General features: G+C 40.3%; 1 protein-coding gene across 13 annotated transcripts in view; it reads right to left on the bottom strand.

Annotated features, from left to right (window-relative positions):
- The window catches only part of CADPS (calcium dependent secretion activator), a 372,569-nt gene that overhangs the window by 273,399 nt on the left and 75,043 nt on the right, over window positions 1-24,127 (bottom strand). For all 13 annotated transcript variants that reach the window (XM_069966947.1, XM_069966958.1, XM_069966959.1 and 10 more), the window contains one exon: window positions 1,689-1,802. In XM_069966947.1, coding sequence (XP_069823048.1) covers window positions 1,689-1,802 — 114 coding nt within the window. The remainder of the gene's footprint in view (window positions 1-1,688; window positions 1,803-24,127) is intronic.

Raw genomic sequence — 24,127 nt, 5'->3', positions numbered from 1 at the left:
TTCACTTCCTGGATAAAATGGTCGCCCGTCACTTCTTTCGGCGGATAGCGGAATACGCCGGCCCATAGAATGGTGTCTATGGAGCCGGCGGAAAGGCGCGCGGCTGTGAGCGCGGACAGACAGCGGAATTCCGCGGACATCTTCCCTATGAACTCACCCTGATGCTATATTTCCTCTGTAGTGGGGTTTGTAGAAAAGGGAGGTGTTAAAAGGGTACTCTGGAAAATCTATTATTTTTTTTTCAAATCATCTGGTGTCAGAAAGTTATTTAGATTTGTAATTTACTACTATTTAAAAATCTCAAGTGTTACAGTACTTATTAGCTGCTGTATGTCCTTCAGGATGTGGTGTATTCTTTCCAGTCTGACACACCGCTCTCTGCTGCCACCTCTGTTCATTTCAGGGACTATCCAGAGCAGGTTTTCTATGTTGATTTGCTACTGCTCTGGACAGAGGTGGCAGCAGAGAGCACTGTGTTAGATTGGAAAGAAAACACCATTCCTGCAGGACATACAACAGCTGATAAGTACTGGAAGACTTGCGATAGAATTTAGAAGTAAATTACAAATCTATATAACTTTCTGACATCAGTTAATTTAATAGAAAACATTTTTTTGCCAGAGTACCCTTTTAATGACAACTTCTCTACCCCATGTTGGGTCTTATACTAAAGTGTTTCTGAGAGGATACAGCCCCCCTTTTCATATGGCAGTATGCGTGTTTTACAGATGTCTGCTCTTATAAAGATCCCTGATTTCCATGTACTTCACTAAGTATTCACAGCACAGTCTGATAAGTATAAAAGGAAGTGCTAGTGAGGTGGAACAGCAGGAGCAACACAACATAAGACATCAAAGAGGAGTTTCCTAGCAATGCTGTGACCATCAGTCGCTACTACAGCATGCAGATCAACTTTACATTTACAATACCCTCTCTATTATTTATGCTGCCGCAGATGAATCCCAAAGACTAGTTAACATTTACTGAGAATGGAAAATGACACAGCAATAGATGTGTTTTCCAGGTACTGACGTCTATTTAAACATTTTATAATTACAGAAATTAGAATTTGAATCTGTAGGTTGGGGAATAGTTTAATTAGGATTCCGCTAATAACCTGATGGTATTAAAATAGACATCTCATCCATGAGGAAGGCATGAGAGAAAATCTGAAATAAACCTAATGTGAAATATTTCACTTTTTACATTAGCTACCGGAGGGCACACAAATAGGCTGACATTTCCTCTTGTCTCCAGCTCGGTTTAGGCTTTATTGTGTAGAATGTGACAGAATCAGCAGAGTCACTTCATGATCTTTAGCAGGCCGGATATTTAAATAGGTATTTCAATCTCACTTTTCAGGAATGAGGGTCCTCAGCCCCGTCTGTCCTGCTTGTGATAGTAGAAGTCGGATGGGAAGCAGAGAACAGAGAAGCAGTTTATGCACTTTATCTAACGTGCAAAAAATAACCAGTTTCCCTATGCCATCCACTAGCCCTTGTTTGGAAGGCTACATATACAGCTGACATGTCATTCCTAGGTCTCTGGGGAGGGAACAGTGCTATATCTCACTGGCAGTTGTATTAGATATTGATCAATTATTAGAAGTAGAATATATATATATCTTTTTTTTTACTTTATCTAAAGTGATAATACATTGCAATAAACCAAACAGCTCAGAGCCTTACCTCGTAGTAACTCTGTACAGCATTCATGAATGCCTCATCTGCTACAATCTGAGTCTCTCCGTTAAAGAAGGCCTGGAAGCGATCCTTCACTGTCTGAAGCTGCTGTTTACTGATCTGTTAAAGACACGAGACATAAAGAGTCATCATACAGAACACAGTTACTAAGATGTTCATAGAGATGACTAATATGTGTATTTTGGCATTGCATAAAAAATAACAATAAAAATAACAAAGCATCACATCACGAAAACTTCAAAATTCAGTATCAAGCATAGCAAACATGATTTACTAAACCCGGATCAGCTGTGACAATGATCAGCATGCCGACCACATTATATAAGTAACTGCTGGGACCATAGGAAACGGGTGAGGGCGTACGGCCACTAGACACTAGTTTTTGGTTCCTTACAGATCAATCCATGATAGTGATTATTTATATTATTTTACACAAAGTCCCTTTAACAATCTGGAGCACACGTGTCAAATTCAGGCCCTCCAGCTGTTACAAAACTACACATCCCATCATGCCTGGACAGCCAAAGCTAAAGCATGATAGAAATTGTAGTTTTGCAACAGCTGGAGGCCTGAGTTTGAACCCCCTGATTTAAAGTGATATTTGAGATTAGAATAAAGTCCCCCAGGAAATAAGGAATTGCAGCTCAGCAATTTTTAAGTGAATGTGCCTTGAACTGGAATACCAGCCTTAGGACATAGGTGGCACTGTTAAAAAGCTATTAAAAAGATATACGCACATAAGGGGAGATTTATCAAACATGATGTAAAGTGAAACTGGCTAAGTTGCCCCTAGCAACCAATCAGATTCCACTTTTCATTCCTCATGGACTCTTTGGAAAATGAAAGGTGGAATCTGATTGGTTGCTAGGGGCCAATTTCATTTTACACCATGTTTGATAAATCTTCCCCATAATGTAAAAACCCCTTCAATTGATATATACTGTTCCCTCTAAGCTGTGTGCTCTGGAAATGATAGAGTTAAAAAATCCAAACTGAATAGAATTATGTACTGTTCTTTTACCTTTCAAAAAGCTATAGCTTAAAGGTAGCCATATTTATATATATATATATATATATATATATATATATATATATATATATATATATATATATATAGTTTCTTTTCTTAGAGACCCTATGTTGCAGGACCCCAAGGCTGTCACATGACTTGCTATGGCCAAATCTATACATGGAGCTGCCATCACCGATTCCCCTCTGTTCTAAGGAGATTGTTACTTGCAGGCTAAAACCACATTATATGAGAGCGGCATCAATTCATTAGAGGCTAATTACATCACTGCGCTCTAAGACGCGGACTAGGTGACATCCACTTTAAACAGTTTTGTTCTTTTTTTCCCATTTAGCATTTAGATGACAGAATTCTTTAAAAAATTATGGCATGAAGTATTCATGAGGTTTTATTTGTTTTTTTGTTTTTTTCCCGAGCGCTCGCATTCGGAGCATTCTGTTTATGTAGATTCTGTCTCTTTATATACTGCACCTGGTACTCTCTTTTATGAAACATAAGATCAGTGACCACATAAAAGGAATGGAAAGTAAGTTCCCAGCCGCTGAACCTCACAATTTCCTATTGAAAACATACAAATAAAAACTGTTCTGCAATCCAGTTGAAAATATGCATTCATCACCTTCACTTAAATGAACAAATCCTGAAAATGTTCACATTTGTATAAAGGAAACTGTGGAAACTGTGTGCATTTCAAAAAAAAGAAAAAAGAAAAAGAAAGGTGAGAAAATTATGTTCTTCCACAAAGTAAACAGTTGTTATGAATAGCAGGAATTATATCACTATTCTGTCTTCTCCTTACTTGCTGTATAACAGTCTCACAGCTGATCTATCACTCTGGATCAGCTGGTCTTGTTACACAGTTACCCATGCCCATCCCAATTAAATAAGAACCTATTGTTTTGTGCATGCAGTTCCTATGCAAACTAATATTTCTCCATGGTTACAGACTACAAATCCTATGTAGTCAGACTCTACAGTCAGGTCATAGTCCACTCTCTCCCTTCTTCTTGCCAATCTATAGACAACAGAAAAGAGGTCAGAGAGAATGCAATGACATATGACTGGGACTACATACAAGGTTTGTAGTCTGTAACCATGGAAACACCTAGGTCTATATAGGTGCTGTATATAAAGTAGGAGAGTTTTCATCAAGGCTACTTGTTTATTTATTTATTTTTTTTTAACACATATTGTAATAAAGAAAATGCTTGCAAAACTGGATATACCCTCAAGGTCTATTGGCACCTTTGTGTATTATGTTTTTACTGAAATAAATGTATTTTGAGCAAAAAATTGAGCAAAGAAATTATTGTCAACTAAAATATGTGTGTGTTACTTTTGCAGTGACTGCAGACAAGCATGTATCATAGATAACAATAAATTCAAACTTTCACAACATCTCTCATAGGATCACTTCATGTCGCCTTGTAGGATCAAAAAAGTTTCAGCTGGTTTTAGAACATGATACAGATCTGTAAACTATCAAAAACAAAAAACAACAACTCGAGTCTTCCAATATTTATTAGCTGCTGTATGTACTACAGGAAGTGGTGTATTTTTTCCAGTCTGACACAGTGCTCTCTGCTGCCACCTCTGTCCGTGATAGGGACTGTCCCCATAGAAAACCTCTCCTGCTTTTGACAGTTCCTGTCACGGACAGAGGTGGCAGAAGAGAGCACTGTGTCAGACTGGAAAGAATACACCCCTTCCTGCAGGGCCTTCATCAGCTGATAAGTACTGGAATTTACAAATCTGTGTAACATTTTGACACCAGCTGATTTGAATACCCCCCCCCCCCCAGTGAGTATGTCTTTAAAACTTGACCTGAGCCAGGAAGAAACTGAAAATCAAATATGTCACCAGTTACTATAAAAAGGCTCCATTTTGAGTAGAGATGACTGATTAAAAAAGTTTTTTTCCTACACTTTTTTTTATATGTGTCTTAAATAGTTTCTTTATCAAGCCTGGCAGGCTACTGAAGAACATTTCCATAAATTGCTTAATTTAAGAAACAGGTCACAGTCTAAGCGACAAAATCTTCACCTTTTTCTGTTGAAAATCCTTTCTGTAATAATTTGTCCTTTACCAGCCATCAGCTTTTCTCATTTCCATTTTAAACGAACACTCACAATTAAACCCTCATCACATTATTTGAAAACTGCTAATCAAATCCATTAAATCTAATGAGGTGGCTGTTGAAAATTTCTTATCTAATTTCCATGTAATAAATTGTAGCATTTGGGGAATACGTCACGTAAGGCAAATCTGTACTCAACAACCTACCCCTCCCCCCAAACCATTGGTACCGTTCCATTGCTGACAGTAACTACTTCCTGGTCATGTGAATCTGCCCGATACTGTGGTGGTTGGGGTGAATATTGTTATTTTATTCATGAGCCATGGTAGCCTAGATTGTCTGTGCCCTAGGCCTGCAACGCCTCTCCTCCTTCCTCCCGCCCCCCATCTTTAGTCCCGCCCCCTGGTTGTATTTCTTCTATTAAGCTCTGATTATAATACTGCGAAGACCGTCTTCAACAGCATTCAGGATCTGAAATTTGTGGGGTGGGAGGAATATAAGAGTGAGCACCTCTCACAGCGCTTGTGCTGCACAAATGACAGATGGCAAACGCTAAAGAGGGTGCAGGCACACTAGAAATGGTAGCCTAAAACAAGAACTTTTTTCACCCCAAACACGGCATTAGGCGGATTTTGAGTGACCGGGAAATTTACTGTCATCAATTGAACGGTACCAGTGTTTGGGGGGTTGGTGAGTAAAGATTTGCTTTAATGGAATACTTGTAGATATTTTTCATATATCCATGGATCTGGCAGCCTTCCCGAAATACCTGCTATAGCTAATATCTTTCTACATTTCTAAGAACTCTGCATTGTGCAACCTTTCTGTTATTCCTTTTGGAAATGTATGAACAATTATTGATAAGTGGGTGCTGCTATTCTCTTTGTGAATTGTTCTCTTTTCCCTACAAAGCCTGAGGCTATGTTCACACATAGGATTCAAGGCTCTTTTTGACTTTTAAAATGGCTCAAAAATCATACAAAAGTGTATTTAAAAAAAAAAAAAATATTTAGTTCTATTGAACACACTGGAAAATGTGCTGGTAATTTATATTCAGTAAAATTTTTACCAAACAAAATATAGTCATAGACTATGTTCACGCACTCTCTTTTTTGGTCCGTTTATTAATTTTTCCATATAACAACCCATTATTACATACATCTGTGATTGCACAAGTAACAGCTGTTATTATGAAATAACAGCCTAAAACTAAGACAATGTGGGAACATGGCCTAATCTTTCAGGTGTAAAATTAAAGCGTTCATGGGGTAGGGCATAACTAAGAGATTGTTGAGGAAGGGTGACCATTGGAGGCCTCCACAATAGGAAGAAAGGGGGACCACAAAATCCAAGCTCCATTCATTCTTTATAGAGCTAGATGAATGCAACTTTTGGAGTCTCCATAGAGAATTAATGTGGGGGCATGCATGAGTAGTTACATTTTTGGATTTCTGTTTTAGGCCGGGTTCACACTACGTGAGACGTCAGCCGTTCTGTTACTATGCCATGTCACAGGATGGCCAGGTGACAGTGAAGTTTATCCCGGCCAGTACTTCAGTACCGTCCGGATGAACTTAATTTGTGCTGAATTGGGATGCGGGTGCCAGAGCCGCACTCTCCATTGTTTGAGCTGTCAGTGTTGTGAGGCCGCTATTCAATGAATGAAAACTGACATGCCAGTGTTCCCGGCGTCCGCAAGGGATGCCAGCTGGTGTGTATACTATGGGGGACATTTACACCCCTTCTCCCTGGTGTATGCCTGCCGTATGCCCCGCTCACCCAATGGGCGGGCTGGGGGAGCTTGGGGGGGGCCATGACAAGACGGGGAGGAGTCGTGGCCTCCTCCCGCGCCTCATTTATCATGATATACGCCTGCTCGCAGGCGTAAATTATGATCCAAGTCTACACCTGCTGGAAGCAGGTGTAGATTTGGTACACCAGGCGCAGGTTCGGGCGCCCGGCCGGCCGGATTCACTAAGAGGCGTGCACCAGGGGAAAGGGGGCAGGGCCTAATATAAGACTTCATAAATCCCCCCCATGTGTACACACTCCGGCCAAGATTCCCTCTGACTGCTGTGCAACATAGCTTTTCTATTTATCACGGCCGTTGTTGCAAATCGGCAACAATAGAAATAGAAAGGTTATGTTGTGTGAACATAGCCTTGGGTATAAAGTAGGTATACTGTTTTATTGCATGGGGTCCTTAAATTGATATTGTCACCGCTATTCCAATAAATGCAGTTCTCTGCACCATTCATAAACTTACATGCTGCACATTTCATATCTATCATTTGTGGACAGTGTCATTTGGGCGGGGCTTCACAGCCGTTATGCTCCCCCCCCCCCCAGTTTGATGGCACAGTGACCACACTCTCTGTGACATCATTAGAAGCGAAGGATCATCTACGTAAGTGTGGGTGCAGGTGCCGCAAGGGCCGCTGAGGGGCACAATGGCCAGGAAACCCTGCCCAGATGACACCGTCCACTAATGATAAAAAAAAAAAAAATTGAGCAGAAAGATGACAAAGACATGGTTTATACAGGTAGATATGAAATGTGAAGCATGTAAGCTTCTGAAAGGTGCGGAGAACTGCTTGTATGGAAAGGGAGGGGGTGACAATATCACTTTACTAACAACACAGTAGTTTGACTAATCGGATAGAGGGAAAATGATTGGATGCGTGCCTGGTGAACATACTTGGAATTTTTCCATTAAGCCCAGAATTTTGGTCATGCCTCATGGTCACATAGTGCTCAGAAAATGTACACATACACCCTTGTAAAGCGAACTGATTATGTAACGATGAATGTGTTTCTTGCTATTGGGATAATTTGAAGAGCCTTATGTAATCCATTTTATTTATAACTTGAAAACAGCAGCTCTAAAGAGAATCTGCATAATTACACAGAAAAACAAACTACATTGCATGAAATCTGATAAGAGGGGAAAAAACGAATTCAATCAAATAACTGCACAGCTGAGAAAACATGGAATAAAAGGAACAATACATTGAACTCAATTGCCATTTTGTTCTAGGACTGAGAAAACTGAAAAAAGTTTACTCCAAAAATAAATCTCGATTGGCGACCAAGTGTATAATCACCTTCCAATTTGCCCCTTATATCGGTCAAAAATGTTGGCTTGGATATGCATTAGCCAGCACATAGGGGAGTTGGGGCCATATAGCAAAGTTCAATGTTGGCCACCTTTCTAGTAGCAGTTTAAAGGGGTATTCTGGAGAAAAAAATGAAATTAACTTTAAAAAGTTAAATTAATTGTTAAAAAGTTACATTTGTGAATTGTAAGTATGTAAACTTACACACAATTTGACATTTTATAAATTTCAACATTTATCAGATCCAGGGAGTCATGTAGTTGCATCTGACACAATGCTCTCTGCTGCCACCTCTGTCCATGTCAGGAACTGTGCAGAGCAGGAAAAAGTTACTCTGGACATTTGTATTTGTTCTGAACAATTCCTGACCTAGACAGAGGTGGCAGCAGAGAGCAATGTTTCGGATTGGAAAGAACTACAGGACTCCCTATGGAGCATGCGGCTGCTGAAAAATACTGGAAGGTTTGAATTATTTTAAATAGATAATAGAGGTACAGTAGTTCTAAAGTCAACCATATGCCAATTTTCTTCTTATTTGCTAACTTTCTGGAACTTTTTGGTGTTTTAAATTATATACTTAAAAAACAAAAAAACTTACACAGAGTACTTCCATCAGTGGGATGTGAGTACTGTATATGTGGGTGCCTTTGCCTCTGTATTATTTCTCCAGTAGCCCCACTACCTCTTGCCTCGGCATGTTCTCTTTGTACTGACAGATAATACATAATATAGAGCCTAAATAATAGACACGGGGACTGTGTCTTCAAGTAAATATTCTTGCCATCATCCTCCTTTGTATTCTGAATGAACGCTGTGCACCAGGAGAGGTTCTGAATACAGATCATCTCATTTATGGCACTTTCAAGGCTTTTTTCATTATTTTTCAGGAACATTAGAACTGCAAACAATATAATATCCTGAGGTGGCTGCTCTTTATCTGCCATTGGCTCTGTCGGCACATTCCCCTCGGATTCATAGAAGCTCTTCAGTCCTGGAAGCATTCTGTGACAGTGTGAGAGGTCTCTCTATAGCTCCCATTCTATTGTGTCTGTCATTCATTTTCGGCCATTGGACGCTCAGTCAATACTATACCTTGTCCTCCTGATGTGCACTATTAAACAACCAATGCCCTCTGGAATAGCCCTGACTTTCTACTTTTGACTTGAGTCTTTATGTCTCACCTCACAGATGTGACCAGCTAAGCTTCCATTGTGATTATGTGCAGGAGCTCTTAGGGCCACATGTATCATCCGGCGAACGGATGATTTTCGGCGGAAAGTGCCGATTTGCGTATTTTTTTATACGCAAATGGCCGATCTGCGAATAAAATATTCGCAAATCAGCACTTTCCACCGAGTACGCCAGGGGGGTGGAAAGGGGGCGTGTAGTGGGCGGAACGGAGGGCGCGGACTCAGAGTCCGCGGGATTTACCATTCGTTCCGCCCAAATGTACGCCGAAAACCTACTCCAGTCCTCAGCTGGCGTAGGTTTTCGGCGGTGCGCACCGGCGCGCACGGGATTTATGTATAGGCAGTCCGCCTCTACATAAATCCCCGCAGCGCCGGAGCTGCGGGGGCATTTATAAGTCCGGCGTAAAAAACGCCGGACTTAATAAATGCCCCCCTTAGTGTTCAGACAATTATTGGAAAAATACTGTATATGTTTAAAGGCGGTTGGGCGCCCCAGCCTGACATCCTCTTACTCACCACTGCGGCCATCTTATCCCAACTGCAATGGGCTGTGTCCCCGCTCTCCACTAGAGGGGGCGCGTGCGCACCATTCCCAGATTTTTAGGCTCAGTGCCTTAATTATATCCACCTGTGGCTTAGATATATAAGGAGGCTTCCTGCACATGTAACCTGCATGAACGACAAGGTCCTTGGTCCTGCTAAGGGCTGTTATTGCAAGAGGCTTCCGTATCCGGTTTACCCTGCTACAGTGTTCTCATCCTGGTTCCTGTATTCTTGCTGTGGTGTTTACATGTCTTGGTGTTCCTGCTGTCTGGCCATGAACTTACAGTTGTTTTCTGTCTTCCTACATGTTCCCATCCTGAGTGTGAACCTGACTCAACTCGTTTTTGTATCAGCTACCTGTTTCTGCATTGTGTGACTTGTACCTGTGTCTTTGTCCCAAGCATCTGTCATCTGCCTATATCTCCTGCCTTTTCTATGTCCTGTCTGTTTTTACCACTCGGGTGGTTACCACTGTTGCCATCTGGTCTGGTTTGCCTGGACCAGCTGCCACGTGTTCCATTTGTCTCAGGAGGTAGCCACCTGGCCCTTCCCCCGGGAAAGCAACACGCTTAGCGATAGTCATCGGTGGGATGTAGGACCATGATGGCCATACAGATGGATACTGATACTTTCCATAGTGACAATAGCTGACTGGGCAGTGAGGGTAGCATGTATATGGGAATATTTTGACAACTTTATCATCTGTACAGTTTGTAGAAGACTATGTGCCATGAAAAGAACCTAGTGAATGTAGTCCATTTAGAAAACGCCTATTGAATGGTAGTGTTCCTAGTCCAATAGCTATTGAGCATTGATTTTTTTATACATATTGTTAGGATCAACGAACGTGAGCCCACTATGGCACGTGACCATCTGTGTTCCTTTCTCTACTACCACATGCATTGTTCTGTGTAAACATTCTGACGAACAAGCTTAGTCACATCGAGAAAGTGTAGACCGATGACTCTCAGCATAAATGTATTATACTTCACTTTCAACCTCTCTTTCAATGCTTTACAAGGAGGAGATGTAACTAAAGGGTTAGGCTGGAAGAAAACATACACAAAGCACTTCATATACCAGAGGGGCAATGAGATCATCTGCATTGTGTACTGAAGAATCACTTAGGGAATAGTGTGACTCGTACTGTCTGCTTTAGATACTGGGCAGATACAGGGATGGCAATACCAATGACTGGTTGGAGCATTAGAGGTTATCTCAAGGGTGGACGGAACATTTTGTCCAAAGACCTATGGGCACAGAGGACCACAGCCCCTGAGACATTAGCATCAATATTTTTTGCAGGGTTTGTAATAATATGAAACCAACACAGAACTCGCATAGGTCTGACAGTAATACAACAAAATGCACAAGGCCTTAAAGTGAGCATCCGTGTGCAGGTGAAATGCAGCAGAGTCGGAAATGACATGTGTGGCGGATAGGCTGCTAGACATCGCAGCACTGCAGGAAAACATTGTCTAGTAAGCACGGCACAATTAAATATTTAACTGTCCCCGAGCACCCGCTCTAACAATCTGATGTTATTCCGGCTGGTTATATTTCCCCCGAATAGGATTTCTAATAACAATCAAGCACTTGCAATCTGTTTCACTCTGTTCTCCTTTTATTAATTGTTTCTCATCTTAGAGTTTTATAAGCTGCCAATAAAGTCACTGAGTGAGAGATCAATATTCTTCTTTAACAGAACCTCTACCTTCCTCATGCAGATATAAGCTCTGCAGTCTGAGCTTATATCTCCGAAGGGGACGGCTGGGAAATAGAAGCTGATCTGTCGATAAAATCTTCTATTTGGGATGATGCACATGATGACTAGAACGTTTTTCTTGGACCGTCTAAGATGAAGTTTATGTAAATGTCTTGCAGTAAAATTTAAAGGGCAACTCACAAATGATATTGAAGTTTATCTGCAGCCAATAAATGAATCCTGGAAAGCTTCCCCCTAATGCCCTCCCTCATTTATATTACTGGAAGAGTCTTATTTACAAGATGTGTTGAGTATCCATCAGCCCCTGTATCAGTGTGCAAGCTGTAGTAAGTGGGATAGGCTGAACACCTGACTGCTATAGGGCCTGTAGTAGGGGGTGGCAGCTCTAAACTACTTGCTTTGATTCCTGAGCCCCCTCATATAAGATGTAGAGCTAGAAATGGGGAGTGGTGATGCTAGTTTATAGGTTATTGCGACTCAGCTCCTGTGCCCTTCAATAGAAGCTGAACTTCAGTAAGGGGAATAGTAGATGAAGCTATTTTTTGTTTTCTATGACAAACGATTGTAAAGGAGCGTCTTTGCGAACAAACTGAGATCATTCACCATAATACATGGGACAATAGTCGTTAGTTATCTATACTCTAGTACAGACGTATCAAACTCAGGCCCTCCAGCTGTTAAAAAACTACAATTCCCATCATGCCTGGACAGCCAAAGCTTTAGCTCTAGTATATAACCATTCGTAATTACGATGTGTACATACACTAAAAGATTTGCATATGATTAGTGAACGATTAACAATGATTTTATGGTTGGCTCAAAAGAAGCGATCAACGATATACAAATGAATTTTTTTTAGTCCTTTGATACACATGGAAAGATTATCACTTAAATTCGACCAATATAATGATTTTTCATACAATAATCTTTCCATGTAATAGGCCATAACTCAGCATGGGCACTACAAAATGTTTATTTGCTTTTAGTTTTGTTTTCAATATATGCAGGGGTCACATGTTTGGTAATCAGCGGAATAGCTGAAAACCCCCTTTAAGGGATTAAATCCATATGCAGTTACTGTAGCTCCCTCTAGTGGTGACTGCATGCATCCAGAATTATATAATTAAGTTTCAAAAACTGGGCAGACACATTGTTGAACCTCAAAACTTTTATAAAGCTATAATATCTTTGACTATATTTGGGACTTATACAATTTCTGTGTATGACCAATTCTATTAACTAGAGCTAAAAGCTTCGCTTGTTGTCCAGCTATGGCAGACTCTTTGCCATGTCTGTATAACTGTTAACTTCATACTGGGAACTACTGTATGAGAAGTTCGTTATCTGCTTTATTACTTTCAAAATTCTGCTCGTTATCCTTGGAAACAGACAGTTCCATATTGCTGTCACATATTTATAACCCAGCTGGCTCAGCTGATTCTATATCCTCCATACACTACAATGGAGCTGCCTATGTGTATCTACAGCTCATGGACCATAAATAAAAAATGTTATTCATAATGGAGTGTTCCTTTAAAACAGAGTCCTCTTTGATGAACCTTAACATATGTATCAGGAAGTTACACAAATAGCAATTCACTTCTATATAGTATTGATCCGATAATTTAACCCTGGCAGAACTTATGGCTTTTGTAATCTCCAAAACCACTATTTGGTGAATTGTACTGGCAATGTTTCCAAGCCGCTATGAATCTCTTTTTCAGGTTAGGAGAAAATCACATTGACGACACAACAAATGTTCTAAAGTAAGCTGACAATGGGTAATTTTCACCTGGCTTTGCTCAGATAGATGCTATTGTTGTATAAGACTACAGCAGCGGCCCTGGATGTGACCTGGAGACAGATGCGGCCTGTCCTCACTGTATAATCACAGTGTCTGGTGATTTCACCGAACAGCAGGTGATGTCATGTAAACATTAGCTGCAGCCATTATTGTCTGGGGGGACAATCTCACCTGGGATCTGAATTGTATATCCCCGAAAGACTAGCTAGAGTACTCTAAACAGACTATAGGGAAACAACACCTGACGAGAGAGGTTTTCTATAGCAATACCTGTTTATATATTGCATAAACCCTGCTGTATGTATCATCTATCTATCTATCTATCTATCTATCTATCTATCTATCTATCTATCTATTCAATATATATTCATGTCAGATTGTCTGTACTAATGCAACCTTCATTCTCTGAGGAATAAGACATGGAGCATCACCATGCCTTGTTACTAATACGGTAGCATCTGTGCAAAGGGGATAGATCCACATTATAAGGTTATACCAGCATCTGACTTTTTATGTGTCTACAACATTCCTAGATCTGAAAGAAAAACCTATGTTAGTGCATGTTATGTTATATCCATAACCTATGTTATGTTGTATCTATACCCTCTGTCCCTTTTGCAGTAACAATTGTAGGACAGTCCCTGAAAACAAGGTACTGTTGGATTGGGAAGTTTTTGTGAACTAGAGCCACCTTTGCCATGACCACCATAGCAGCTTCATGGTTACATATATCTACAATCTGTATTGTACACCAATAATATAGGTAATGTTACTCTATAGTTCAAGTCTTCCAGCAGCTTCTTATGGATGCAGTAGTGGTATGGCTATTACACTGCAGAAATTGCGGTCACACTGGCAATTAAAAGGGGTTTACCCTCTTTACCTATCTGCCAGATGGGCAAGAACAGATAGCCAAGCAGTGTACTTGACTTTCTTTGTCTGACTCATGAAGCTGAATAAGGTAGGAGGGTACAAGTTGGATAACTGTCAACTTCAAATAAGTTAACAGGAATTTGTTACAGATTTTATTGTAAAATGCATCCATTCAACCCTTTCATTTCCACCTGTCCTTCCACATCATGCATGTCAATCTCTGGCCCGCAGTGCCAATATATTTGGCCTGCCGATGAAACCAATTGATCTCCTAGAGCTAGCCCACTGATGTTGCTACTGATCATAATATGGGCAGTCCAGACTGCTGCTCGGACCATCAAGCATGTCCTACGCCGGAAGCGTCCTGTAGCTGGAGGAGCCACAGTGTGGGAGCCAGTATAGGTAAATCCAGCCACTAATGGGGCAGTAATTAACAAGTATAGGGAGGCTATTGTGGGGGCTGGCTACTATATTGGAGGATATTGGGAGAGCTGGTTACTATAAGGAGCATTATTGGGAGGGCTGACTACTATAATGGGCACTACTTTGGGTGCTGGGGCAGTAATTGAGAAGTATAGGGGGGCTATTGTGGGGGCTGGCTTCTATATGGGGCACTATTGGGGGGCTGGCTACTATGTGGGACACTATTGGGAGGGCTGACTATTATATAGGGCACTATTGGAAGAGATGACTACAATATAGGGAACTTCCGGGGCAGGCTACTATGTGGGGCATGATTGGAGGGCTAGCTACTATGTTGGACATTATTGGGAGGGCTGGCTGCTATGTTATATATGGGACACTATTGGGGGGCTTAATTGTCTCTCTTAAGCTTCCCTTCACCCTGCCCCCTACCATCCTATATTTCACATGTCATAGCAAATTATCATAGTGCACAGCGCTGGGAGACACACACTTCTATGACAGTACCAGAAACGCCACACATGTGCTTTGTCCAATTTTTGCCCACTGTGTATTTGAGTTTGACACCCCTGTTCTACATCTTAAAAGGATTATCCAGACTTCTAAAAACAGGTCTTCCAGAAACAGCACCACTATTGTCCTCAGTTTTAACGTGGTATTGCAGCTCAACACCACTGAAATGAGTGAAGCTGAATTGCAATACCACACACATGTTGAGGACAGGGGTGGTGCTGTTTCTGTAAGAAAGTAGCTCTGCTTCTTCTAATCCTGGATACATATATATATTCATACAGTATATAAGCAAGAACTTATGCACTGTTTATCCTGGTTTGTGAACACAGTACTAAAGCAAAGAATGACAGATTTTTTTTTTCTCCATTTATTTCTAGCTGTCCCTCTGCAGTCCTCTCTTCCGAGATGTCACTATAATTTCCTTCTCTTTAACAATATCGATATGGAAGGATATTAAATCTCATCTCAATCTCAAATCGTAAAATCTGTTTACTTGCTGAACTGCCGCTATTTCCCGTGCTCCTCGGTGATCAATGTCTGTATTTCGTACTGTCCTGTTCTAGCAATGGAAAGATACTGCCGAATGACATAAAAAGAACATCCGTGCCATCAGAGACTGCAGTGAAAGATCGGACCCTATAAAGGCTGCTCTCAATTTACTGGCCTGATCTATTCCTTCTGATCTCTGATGGCAATGTTCCTGTTCCCTCCTTGGAAATACACTGACGTCACTATTTGGCTGCAAGGTCTGTCATATATTTTTAGTCGAAGTTCAGTGACATACTATTTTTATATGGAAAGTTACCCTTGAGTTGAAAGAGTTTTCTGAAATTAAACCTTGACTGGTAAATCTCGTTGCTTCTCGGTTAAAATGGACCTGTCACCGCATATAAAACGGGTGAATTCACACCTGAGCTGAAAATGACTCGTGACCTAGAATTCTATTTCACCAGGCAGAATTGTTTGTGCGGTGAGGTTGTGATTGTGTAGGCTCAGGTTCGTTTCCTATGCTTAATATTTTAATTCTCTATAGAGCTTTGTATGTTCTTTTAAATGTTATTGAGGCTATGTTCACATGTCGTCGCGGAACGGGCGGTCTGTGAAAAATTATCTTTATGGCCGCAAAGTTCTGATGCGGGCGCATCCCCATGGCACACTATGAAGCGAGCGGCCGAAGCCGCTCACTCCACAGTGCGCACTGTGTTAGAATTTGGGCCACTCACGTATCTTCTTACACAGCAAAGAGTAAAGCAGCAGTTGTAAAGAAGGTGACAAGCGTAGTCCATATGCTCTTGCTCAAAAGATAGGAGCAATGATTTAATGCACAAAAATAATGAGCATACAAAAGTTATAGGTATAGATAAGAATAACAAGTTATCTTACAAAGGTTGTTGTTTCAAGCAGAGTCCATTATCTGGAGTTGAAGAATGTCCTTCAGTTCATGTGTCCATTGCTAGATGTTCCTGGGAGGAGTCTCGTAACCCTGGTGTGCAGATGGATAGCATTCTTAGGGCCTCCCTTCCATCTTATCCTATACTTCCTGCTTATATAGCTGAAACCCCCACCTCCCGTCTCTGAGCCTCAACTTATATGGTGACTTCTAAGGAGCTATGTGACATCCCAGAATATACTTCTGCTTCTCCCTACAAATGTATATATATCTATATGACTGATGCTAGCATATGTTACCGCAATGCAGTAAACAAGTTATTCTCAGAACTAACTCCCTGAGACAAGATGGCCGTAGCGTGGACTATATGTCTATCCTCTTACTACCAACTATAACTTTAAACTATGTCTTATGCTTTAGATTGACATGGTTATACTATGTTAGAGACTAGTGATGTTAGTATATTTTACACACTGACATGGTTTTATATGGCCTCTATTCAGTGAATAGTCTGCGCAGAAAACTGACACGTCAGTTGTTTGCGGCGCTGCCAGGGATCCAGGTCAGAGCGTATACTGTGTGTAACACGTCAGTTTTCTGTGGCCGCTATTCATTGACTAGCGGCTGCAGAAATCCATGTCAGTGCACACTGTGGAGCGAGCGGCCTCGGCCGCACGCTCCATAGTGAGCTGTGGGGAGTTTTGATGCAGGCGCACACGGATACGCCCGCATCAGAACTCTGCGGCCGAAAAGATCATCCAGCCAGTACTGCAGTACCAGCCGGGTTGATCTTTTCAGAGACCAGCCATTCCGTGACCTGGCCTTGTCATGGAACGGCCGGTCTCTTACAGCGCCTGCACATGGCCTAATACTGCAGTTAATGTTTGAGGCTGAACCTTCTACTCAAATAAATGGAGGCACTATCAGAAGACATGGGCAAGGATTAAAGGGGTACATAAAAAGAAAATCTTTCAAATCAACTGGTGCCAGAAAGTGCCAGAGATTTATAATTTACTTCTATTAAAAGGTCTTCCAATATCAGCTGCTATATGTCCTGCAGGAAGTGGTGTATTCTTTCCAGTCTGGAGAGCAGGAGAAGTTTTCTATGGAGATTTGCTACTGCTCTGGACAGTTCCTGACATGGACAGATGGGACAGCAGAGAGCATTGTGTCAGACTGAAAAGAAAACACCACTTCTTACAGGACATACAGTAGCTGATAAGTACTGGAAGGCTTGAGATTTTTATTAGAAGTAAATTACGAATCTTTGTAACTTTCTGACACCAGTTGATATGAAAGAATGTGAAGTATCCCTTTAAATTCTATACAAATAATTTGTTGGATCTGCTGAGCAGATTGATATATCGTTTTGTGGAAAAAGTTCCAGGATAACTCCAGGATTTATTCATAGCTAAGTAGTAAGTGATTGACAGCTTTCTTTATATCTACACATTTTACCTTTTACCTACTAAAAGAGTAGTAGATACCTGGAACAAACTTCCAGCAGAGGTGGTTGGTAAATCTACAATAACAGAATTTAAACACGCCTGGGATAGACATATATCTATCCTAAGATAATAAGAAAGAAAATACTAAAAGGGCAGACTAGATGGACCCAGTGGTCTTTTTCTGCCAACAATCTTCTATGTTTCTATGTTCCCTTTAAGCCATTTCATTCAATGTTTTGCTGTGTCTTGTTCCTGCATGCATGGTACTACTAGCTGCAGTGGTGCAAGGAACTGCATTGTTAGGGTCCATTTAGACAGAAAGATTATCTGCCAAAGATTTGAAGCCAAAGCCAGGAATGGATTTGAAAAGAGGAGAAATCTCAGGCTTTCCTGTATGACCTGATCTCTGTTTATAGTCTGTTCCTGGCTTTGGCTTCAAATCTTTGGCAGATAATCTGTCAGATAATTTTTCTGTGTAAATGGACGCTTATTCTGCTCACTTGAATGGGACAATGCAGCACAGCTGATGCTGAAAGTAAGGTATGTGCAGGAACGGAGCCCAAGCACTAAGGTCCCTTCATACAGATAATCCTGGGGAGTGCTAGGATCTGGACCCCCATGATCTTATATTAGTGACCTATTCCAAGGATAGGTCATCAGTTTTGAAAATTTGGATAATTTGCAAAACTTGAGCATAGAAGGCCAGTGGAAAAAATCCTAGATTTGCATATGCAAGATGGACAGACGTACTTGAAAAAAGGAAAGTAATAGATTCAAGCAGAAGCAAAGTGTTGTACAATACTCAGGAATCCATTGACAGACCCAAAACTGCCACTATGGCCGCCCTGTAATGTGTAGATATAACAAATCAGCAATTCCAGAGAAAAAACATAGTCGTGCTGTATATAATGACAATCGATTCACTACCAAAAACAGCAACTGTGACACAAAAAGGCTAACTTGAATTTCTATATAAGTAATTCAATGTTCTTTTATCTTTAACATAGATTATTCCACATTTGAATCAATAAGTGTAGTACCAGACATTGTCACAAGGTGGCAGTGCAGAAAGCTTACCTATGAATGTGGTGTGCAAGTTAGGTTGTAGACTATGTTGTGGAAGGAGTCACAGTTCATATTCCATGTTAATACCCATTGCCAGAAATATAGATTGTAAAGATACTGTGTCAGTGTATATATATATATATATATATCTTCCTATTTCTAAGCTGAACCTTCCCCCAAACTGCTCTGTGAAATTGTTCTGAAAATAAAGCGGTAAAGTACTGAAGAGCAAGTGATTAGCATCCGCCTACATGAATCCGCTGTGTAATGACCTGGTGCTCACTGAGATATGTTTAGACCACAATTTCACACGTCTCTTCAGACATTGAAGATTCTGGCTTTTAATAAAACCTATGCAAATTGGTAGATTTGTTTAGAATGCAAAGATATGCCCGGAGCACACAGGAAAAGATGTGTGATACACTGTTAGGAAATCCGGCCAAACCGCTGGTGTCTGGCCGCCATGATTCATGTCTATCTTTACACTAACATATATATCACCAATGGGGAGACAATCTGTTTACCACTGATACGATAACTGCTATGTGTACAATCACAAGAAATCTGAATACATCAGTATGTCCAACGGGTCAATGTAGTTAGGTCACTTATATAGAGAATATGTATGTACTAAACTAGCAACTTCTAGGAGTTCCCTTTAAATGGAGATTTCCACCCTTCTTCCGCTTCAATCCCAGCCACTGGATCAATTTTATAGGGACAGAAAACCCCTTTATGGTGCGTTCACACCTACAGGATCTGCAGCTGATTTTCTGCAGCAGATTTTATTTAAATAACTGAACACAGCATCAAATCTGCTGCAGATCTGCTGCAGATCCTGTAGGTGTGAACGCACCATTAAGGGGAATGTGTCGCCTAAATGTTCTTTAACTGATTACAATCAGATATAAAAAGTTGCCATTTTTTTTATTTCACTTTTTGTACATTGTTATGGGGGCTGCCATATTGCCTAAACTGTTCTTAACAGCATTTAATAACATGCTTTACAGCAAGACTCATGGACACAGACGACAATAGACAGAGTCTGTTCCCTTGAAATGAATGTAAAACATTACTGAGCACGCTCTGTGAGCTCTAAGAAGGTCATTCCACTGGGATCTTCTATTGTCTTGTATCTATCTACTGGTGTCACGTGACGCTGTACTGCTATAAAGATCACTTTACAGCAGTCTTCTCTTATCCCTTCAGACAAAACAAGAAGTCTCAGCAGGATATCAGGATTGTTTTATAACATAGACAGAAAAATAGAAAATTACTATATATGTATGTATATATATATATATATATATATATATATATATATATATATTTGACTTACAAACATTTCATTTCTGATGAAAGTTTTTCTGCTATAATATAACTGCTCTTGCACTATTTCTAGCAGCCATATAGCAAGATCACTAAAAACAAAATATAAAATCTTATTAAGTCATATTCTCCTAATATACAGGTTCTGCACCGCTGCATGTAGAATGTATTCACCAGTCATAGCTTTTTCTCTACCTGAGGCTAAGATTCAGCTCACTGAGTTAGTCATGCGTCTAAATGCCCCGGCCAAGCCAAAATACTTTGTTGTCATCTCCTCTTGGCACTCAGCACCTGCGGCACAAGCCCCGCCAGCTCCCCCTACTACACGTCTGCATTTACTCACATTCAACTCTGCGTTCAAAGAGGCTTAATGTTTTATTTTATTCAAGCACAACCATGCATATACAATAAAAACAGAAATGCTTCTTAAAGGAGTACTCCAGCAAAAAAAATAAATAAATAAATCTTTCAAATCAACTGGTGTCAGAAAAATATTAAAACATCTCAAGTCTTCTATTACTTATCAGCTGCTGTATGTCCTGCAGGGAGTAATATATGCTTTCCAGTGTGGGGAGCAGAACAGGTTTTCTATGCGGATTTGCTACTGCTCCTGTTCCTGACATGGACAGAGGTGGCAACAGAGAGCACTGTGTCAGACTGGAAAGAATACACCACTTCCTGCAGGACATACAGCAGCTGATCAGTACTGGAAGATTTTTAGATTTAGATATTATAGAAGTAAATGACAAATCTCTGGAACTTTCTGTTGATTTTAAAGTTGTTGTTTTTCCGCTGGACTACCCCTTTAATGGCTGGAATTGGGATAGATGCAACTTATAACTTATATAGGTTGGTCCAAATGTCGGTGGACAATATGTATAATAGGGTTATGAAGGGGGAGATTTATCAAACATTGGGGGAGATTTAAGTAGAATTGGCTCAGTTGCCCCTAGCAACCAATCAGATTCCACCTTTGATTTCCCAAAGAGTCTGTGAGGAATGAAAAGTGGAATCTGATTGGTTGCTATGGGCAACTGAGCCAGTTTCACTTTACACCATGACTGATAAATCTCGCCCTATTACACATACTGTCCACCTACTTTTGAATCACCCTGTATATGACTCCTGTCCTAATACTGCCTTCTTACCACAATTATAAGGCAATAGATGGGTTAGCACCACAGAATACAGGACAGCACTTCTTCTTGGATGAAAAGCTTAACTGCTTCCCAAATAACACATCCTGTGCTTAGTATAGAGAAGCAAATGGTATAAGGCAATGAGGGCAAACCTTGGATATTCCAGCTGTTGCAAAACTACAGGGTTTTGGCTGCCCAGGCATGATGGGAATTGTAGTTTTCCAATGGCTGAATTTCCAAATAATCACCATCACTGGTATAGGGCATTGGAAACATAAGAATATTGTATTCCTTCTAACCAGATATGGTATGTGAATAGAAAGTATAGTACGTAAATAGAAACCAGCGCATACAAAGAAGAACATAAACACTCCATGTTACCGTAGAACTGATACCAGGAAATGACTACTGCAATACAATACTAACCACAGACTCATTTTTAACTACTCTTCTAAGAAAATCATTACTTCTGGCTGCCAATCACTTCCACTCAATGTATTGAATTGTCATCATATACCATGGAAAACCACATGTCCAGAGCCAGGCAGATAACAAATACATATACAGTAATATCTACAAAGCAAACATATAAAAATCAATATAAGGATGAGCTGTCAATAGTCTAGCAAGAGGAAAACATTGACTTTTGTACAATGTAAATACTTTCCCTCTCTCGTCTCAGAGGGATTTGTCTTCTGCCAGGGACTCATATAAGGATTTGGTACTAATAAGGTGAGTGGAATTACCCTGCTGAGAGTTAGTGCTGAGAGAGAGAGGGAAAGAGCTGATATATATATATATATATATATATATATATATATATATATATATATATATATATATATATTATCACATCAGAGTTAAATAGAAAGGCAAAGCAATTCAAGTCTGAAAAAGATACAGTATTGACCTGAACATTGAGGACATAATGTAGGAAAATCTATACACACGCTATTGTCTATTGTCTTGGCTTTAATGTACATCACTTTATGTCCCTGTATTATGTGGTGATGTAAAAATAACCTTGTTCACAACAATTGTCTCTCAACCATCGTCAAGTAAATCGAATCAATTAGAATACGAGGGCAGATCATGCTCGGAAGAGTTAAATTTATAGGAACAAGGCTACAAAAGTTTTTCGTGTCTCGAAGTTAAGTGCAAATCAATTCAATGCTGGATTTTCAGCTTAAAGTACATTTACATGTAAAGATATAGGACACTAATGAGTTTCTTATATTCATCTTAACACTTATTGAATTCAATGGGGCCCATGTCTGCTTGTATATGTTGACATCCCACAGGTTGCCAACATATATGTTCTGTGGAGTGCACAATTGCAATGAAAATGTGGCCTATGCTGGACTTTAAGACGGGAACACACAAATTCACTCCAAGCTTTAGCTGCATTTCTAGTTTTTGACGATCACTTTAAGGGTCCATTCACATTTACAGGAAGAAATGAACAACTGTGGAATATTAGAATAAATACACATCTATCCTGAACCATTCTAGGGTTGTATGCCCTTTAATGGATGAATTACTGGTATTCTAAGAATCTTGCACAGTTATATCTACCGGATCAATACAAATTAAAGGAGAAGTCCGGTGAAAATATTTATTAAAGTATTGTATTGCCTCCCAAAAGTTATATGAATCCCCAATATACACTTATTCCGGGAAATGCTTTTAAAGTGCTTTTTCCAGAGCTGTGCAGGCTGTGGCTGCTGGAGAGGATGATGGCAGGGGGACACTGAGGGACACAGGGCACTGGTGGGACACTGAGCATCCCTCTGCCATCATCCTCTCCAGCAGCCACAGCCCGCACAGCTCTGGGAGTCGGGTCGTGACATCACTATGTTATCCAGGAAGTGAAGCTTTGATGCAGCAGTAAGTGCAGGGAAAAAATCACTTTCTGAGCATTTTCTATAATAAGTGTATATTGGGGATTTGTATAACTTTTGGGGGACGATACAATACTGTAATAAAAATTTTCACCAGACTTGTCCTTTAAATCCCTTCCTTTTTATTTTTATTATACTCTATTCAAAAAGTTTTAATGAATGTGGTGCGTTGTATGGCTCTCGGACAATGTGGTTGCACTGCTTCCATCTCCAAATCCAAATGACTATATTTATGGAGTTACAGTAAATGCAATAATTTAGACTGGAATGTATATGATCTGCACTTCGCTTACTGAGAGACCCCTGCTGTGGCTTTTAATTTCCTCCTGAATAAGAAGTAAGCAAAAAAAATTGAAGAATATGAAACGAGAATTTCTTTAGAGATTGTAAAACTGTGTCATGTTCTATTAGTGAAGAAAGACGGCCTTTTCATTGCAATGTGGAGACTCCCTGTGCTATAGATCTGAGCTGCCGCTCACTTGGTCTTAATTAAATAAAAATCTCAGAAATGGAGATGAGGGGAATGGCTTGAATAGAGGCTTCAGTGTTCAAAGAAGGTGAAATATTACTGGAGATTCGGTGTATAGTCAAGGAGATCAGTTTTATATTATTTAGATACTTTAACCTTACTGTATCACATAGTCAGTGGGCATCTGCTCTAATAGAATAGGGACAATCCCATCATACCACAACATTAACACTGGGCCCCCACAAAGTCCCTTTACCATATGGTTGAATCCTCCTCCGAGTTCATAGGTGGGGGGCTCCAGTGCAAAATCTATTACAGAGCCCCCAACTGTTATGCCTCATTGCTAGTACTAGCCTCCTCATATAGGGAAGTGACCTCTGGCTTCTGG

The sequence above is a fragment of the Dendropsophus ebraccatus genome, chromosome 4 (assembly GCF_027789765.1).
Source record: "Dendropsophus ebraccatus isolate aDenEbr1 chromosome 4, aDenEbr1.pat, whole genome shotgun sequence".
NCBI classification, from domain to species: domain Eukaryota; kingdom Metazoa; phylum Chordata; class Amphibia; order Anura; family Hylidae; genus Dendropsophus; species Dendropsophus ebraccatus.
Note: the sequence above shows the minus strand (reverse complement) of the source record. Positions and strands in the feature narration are given on the sequence as shown.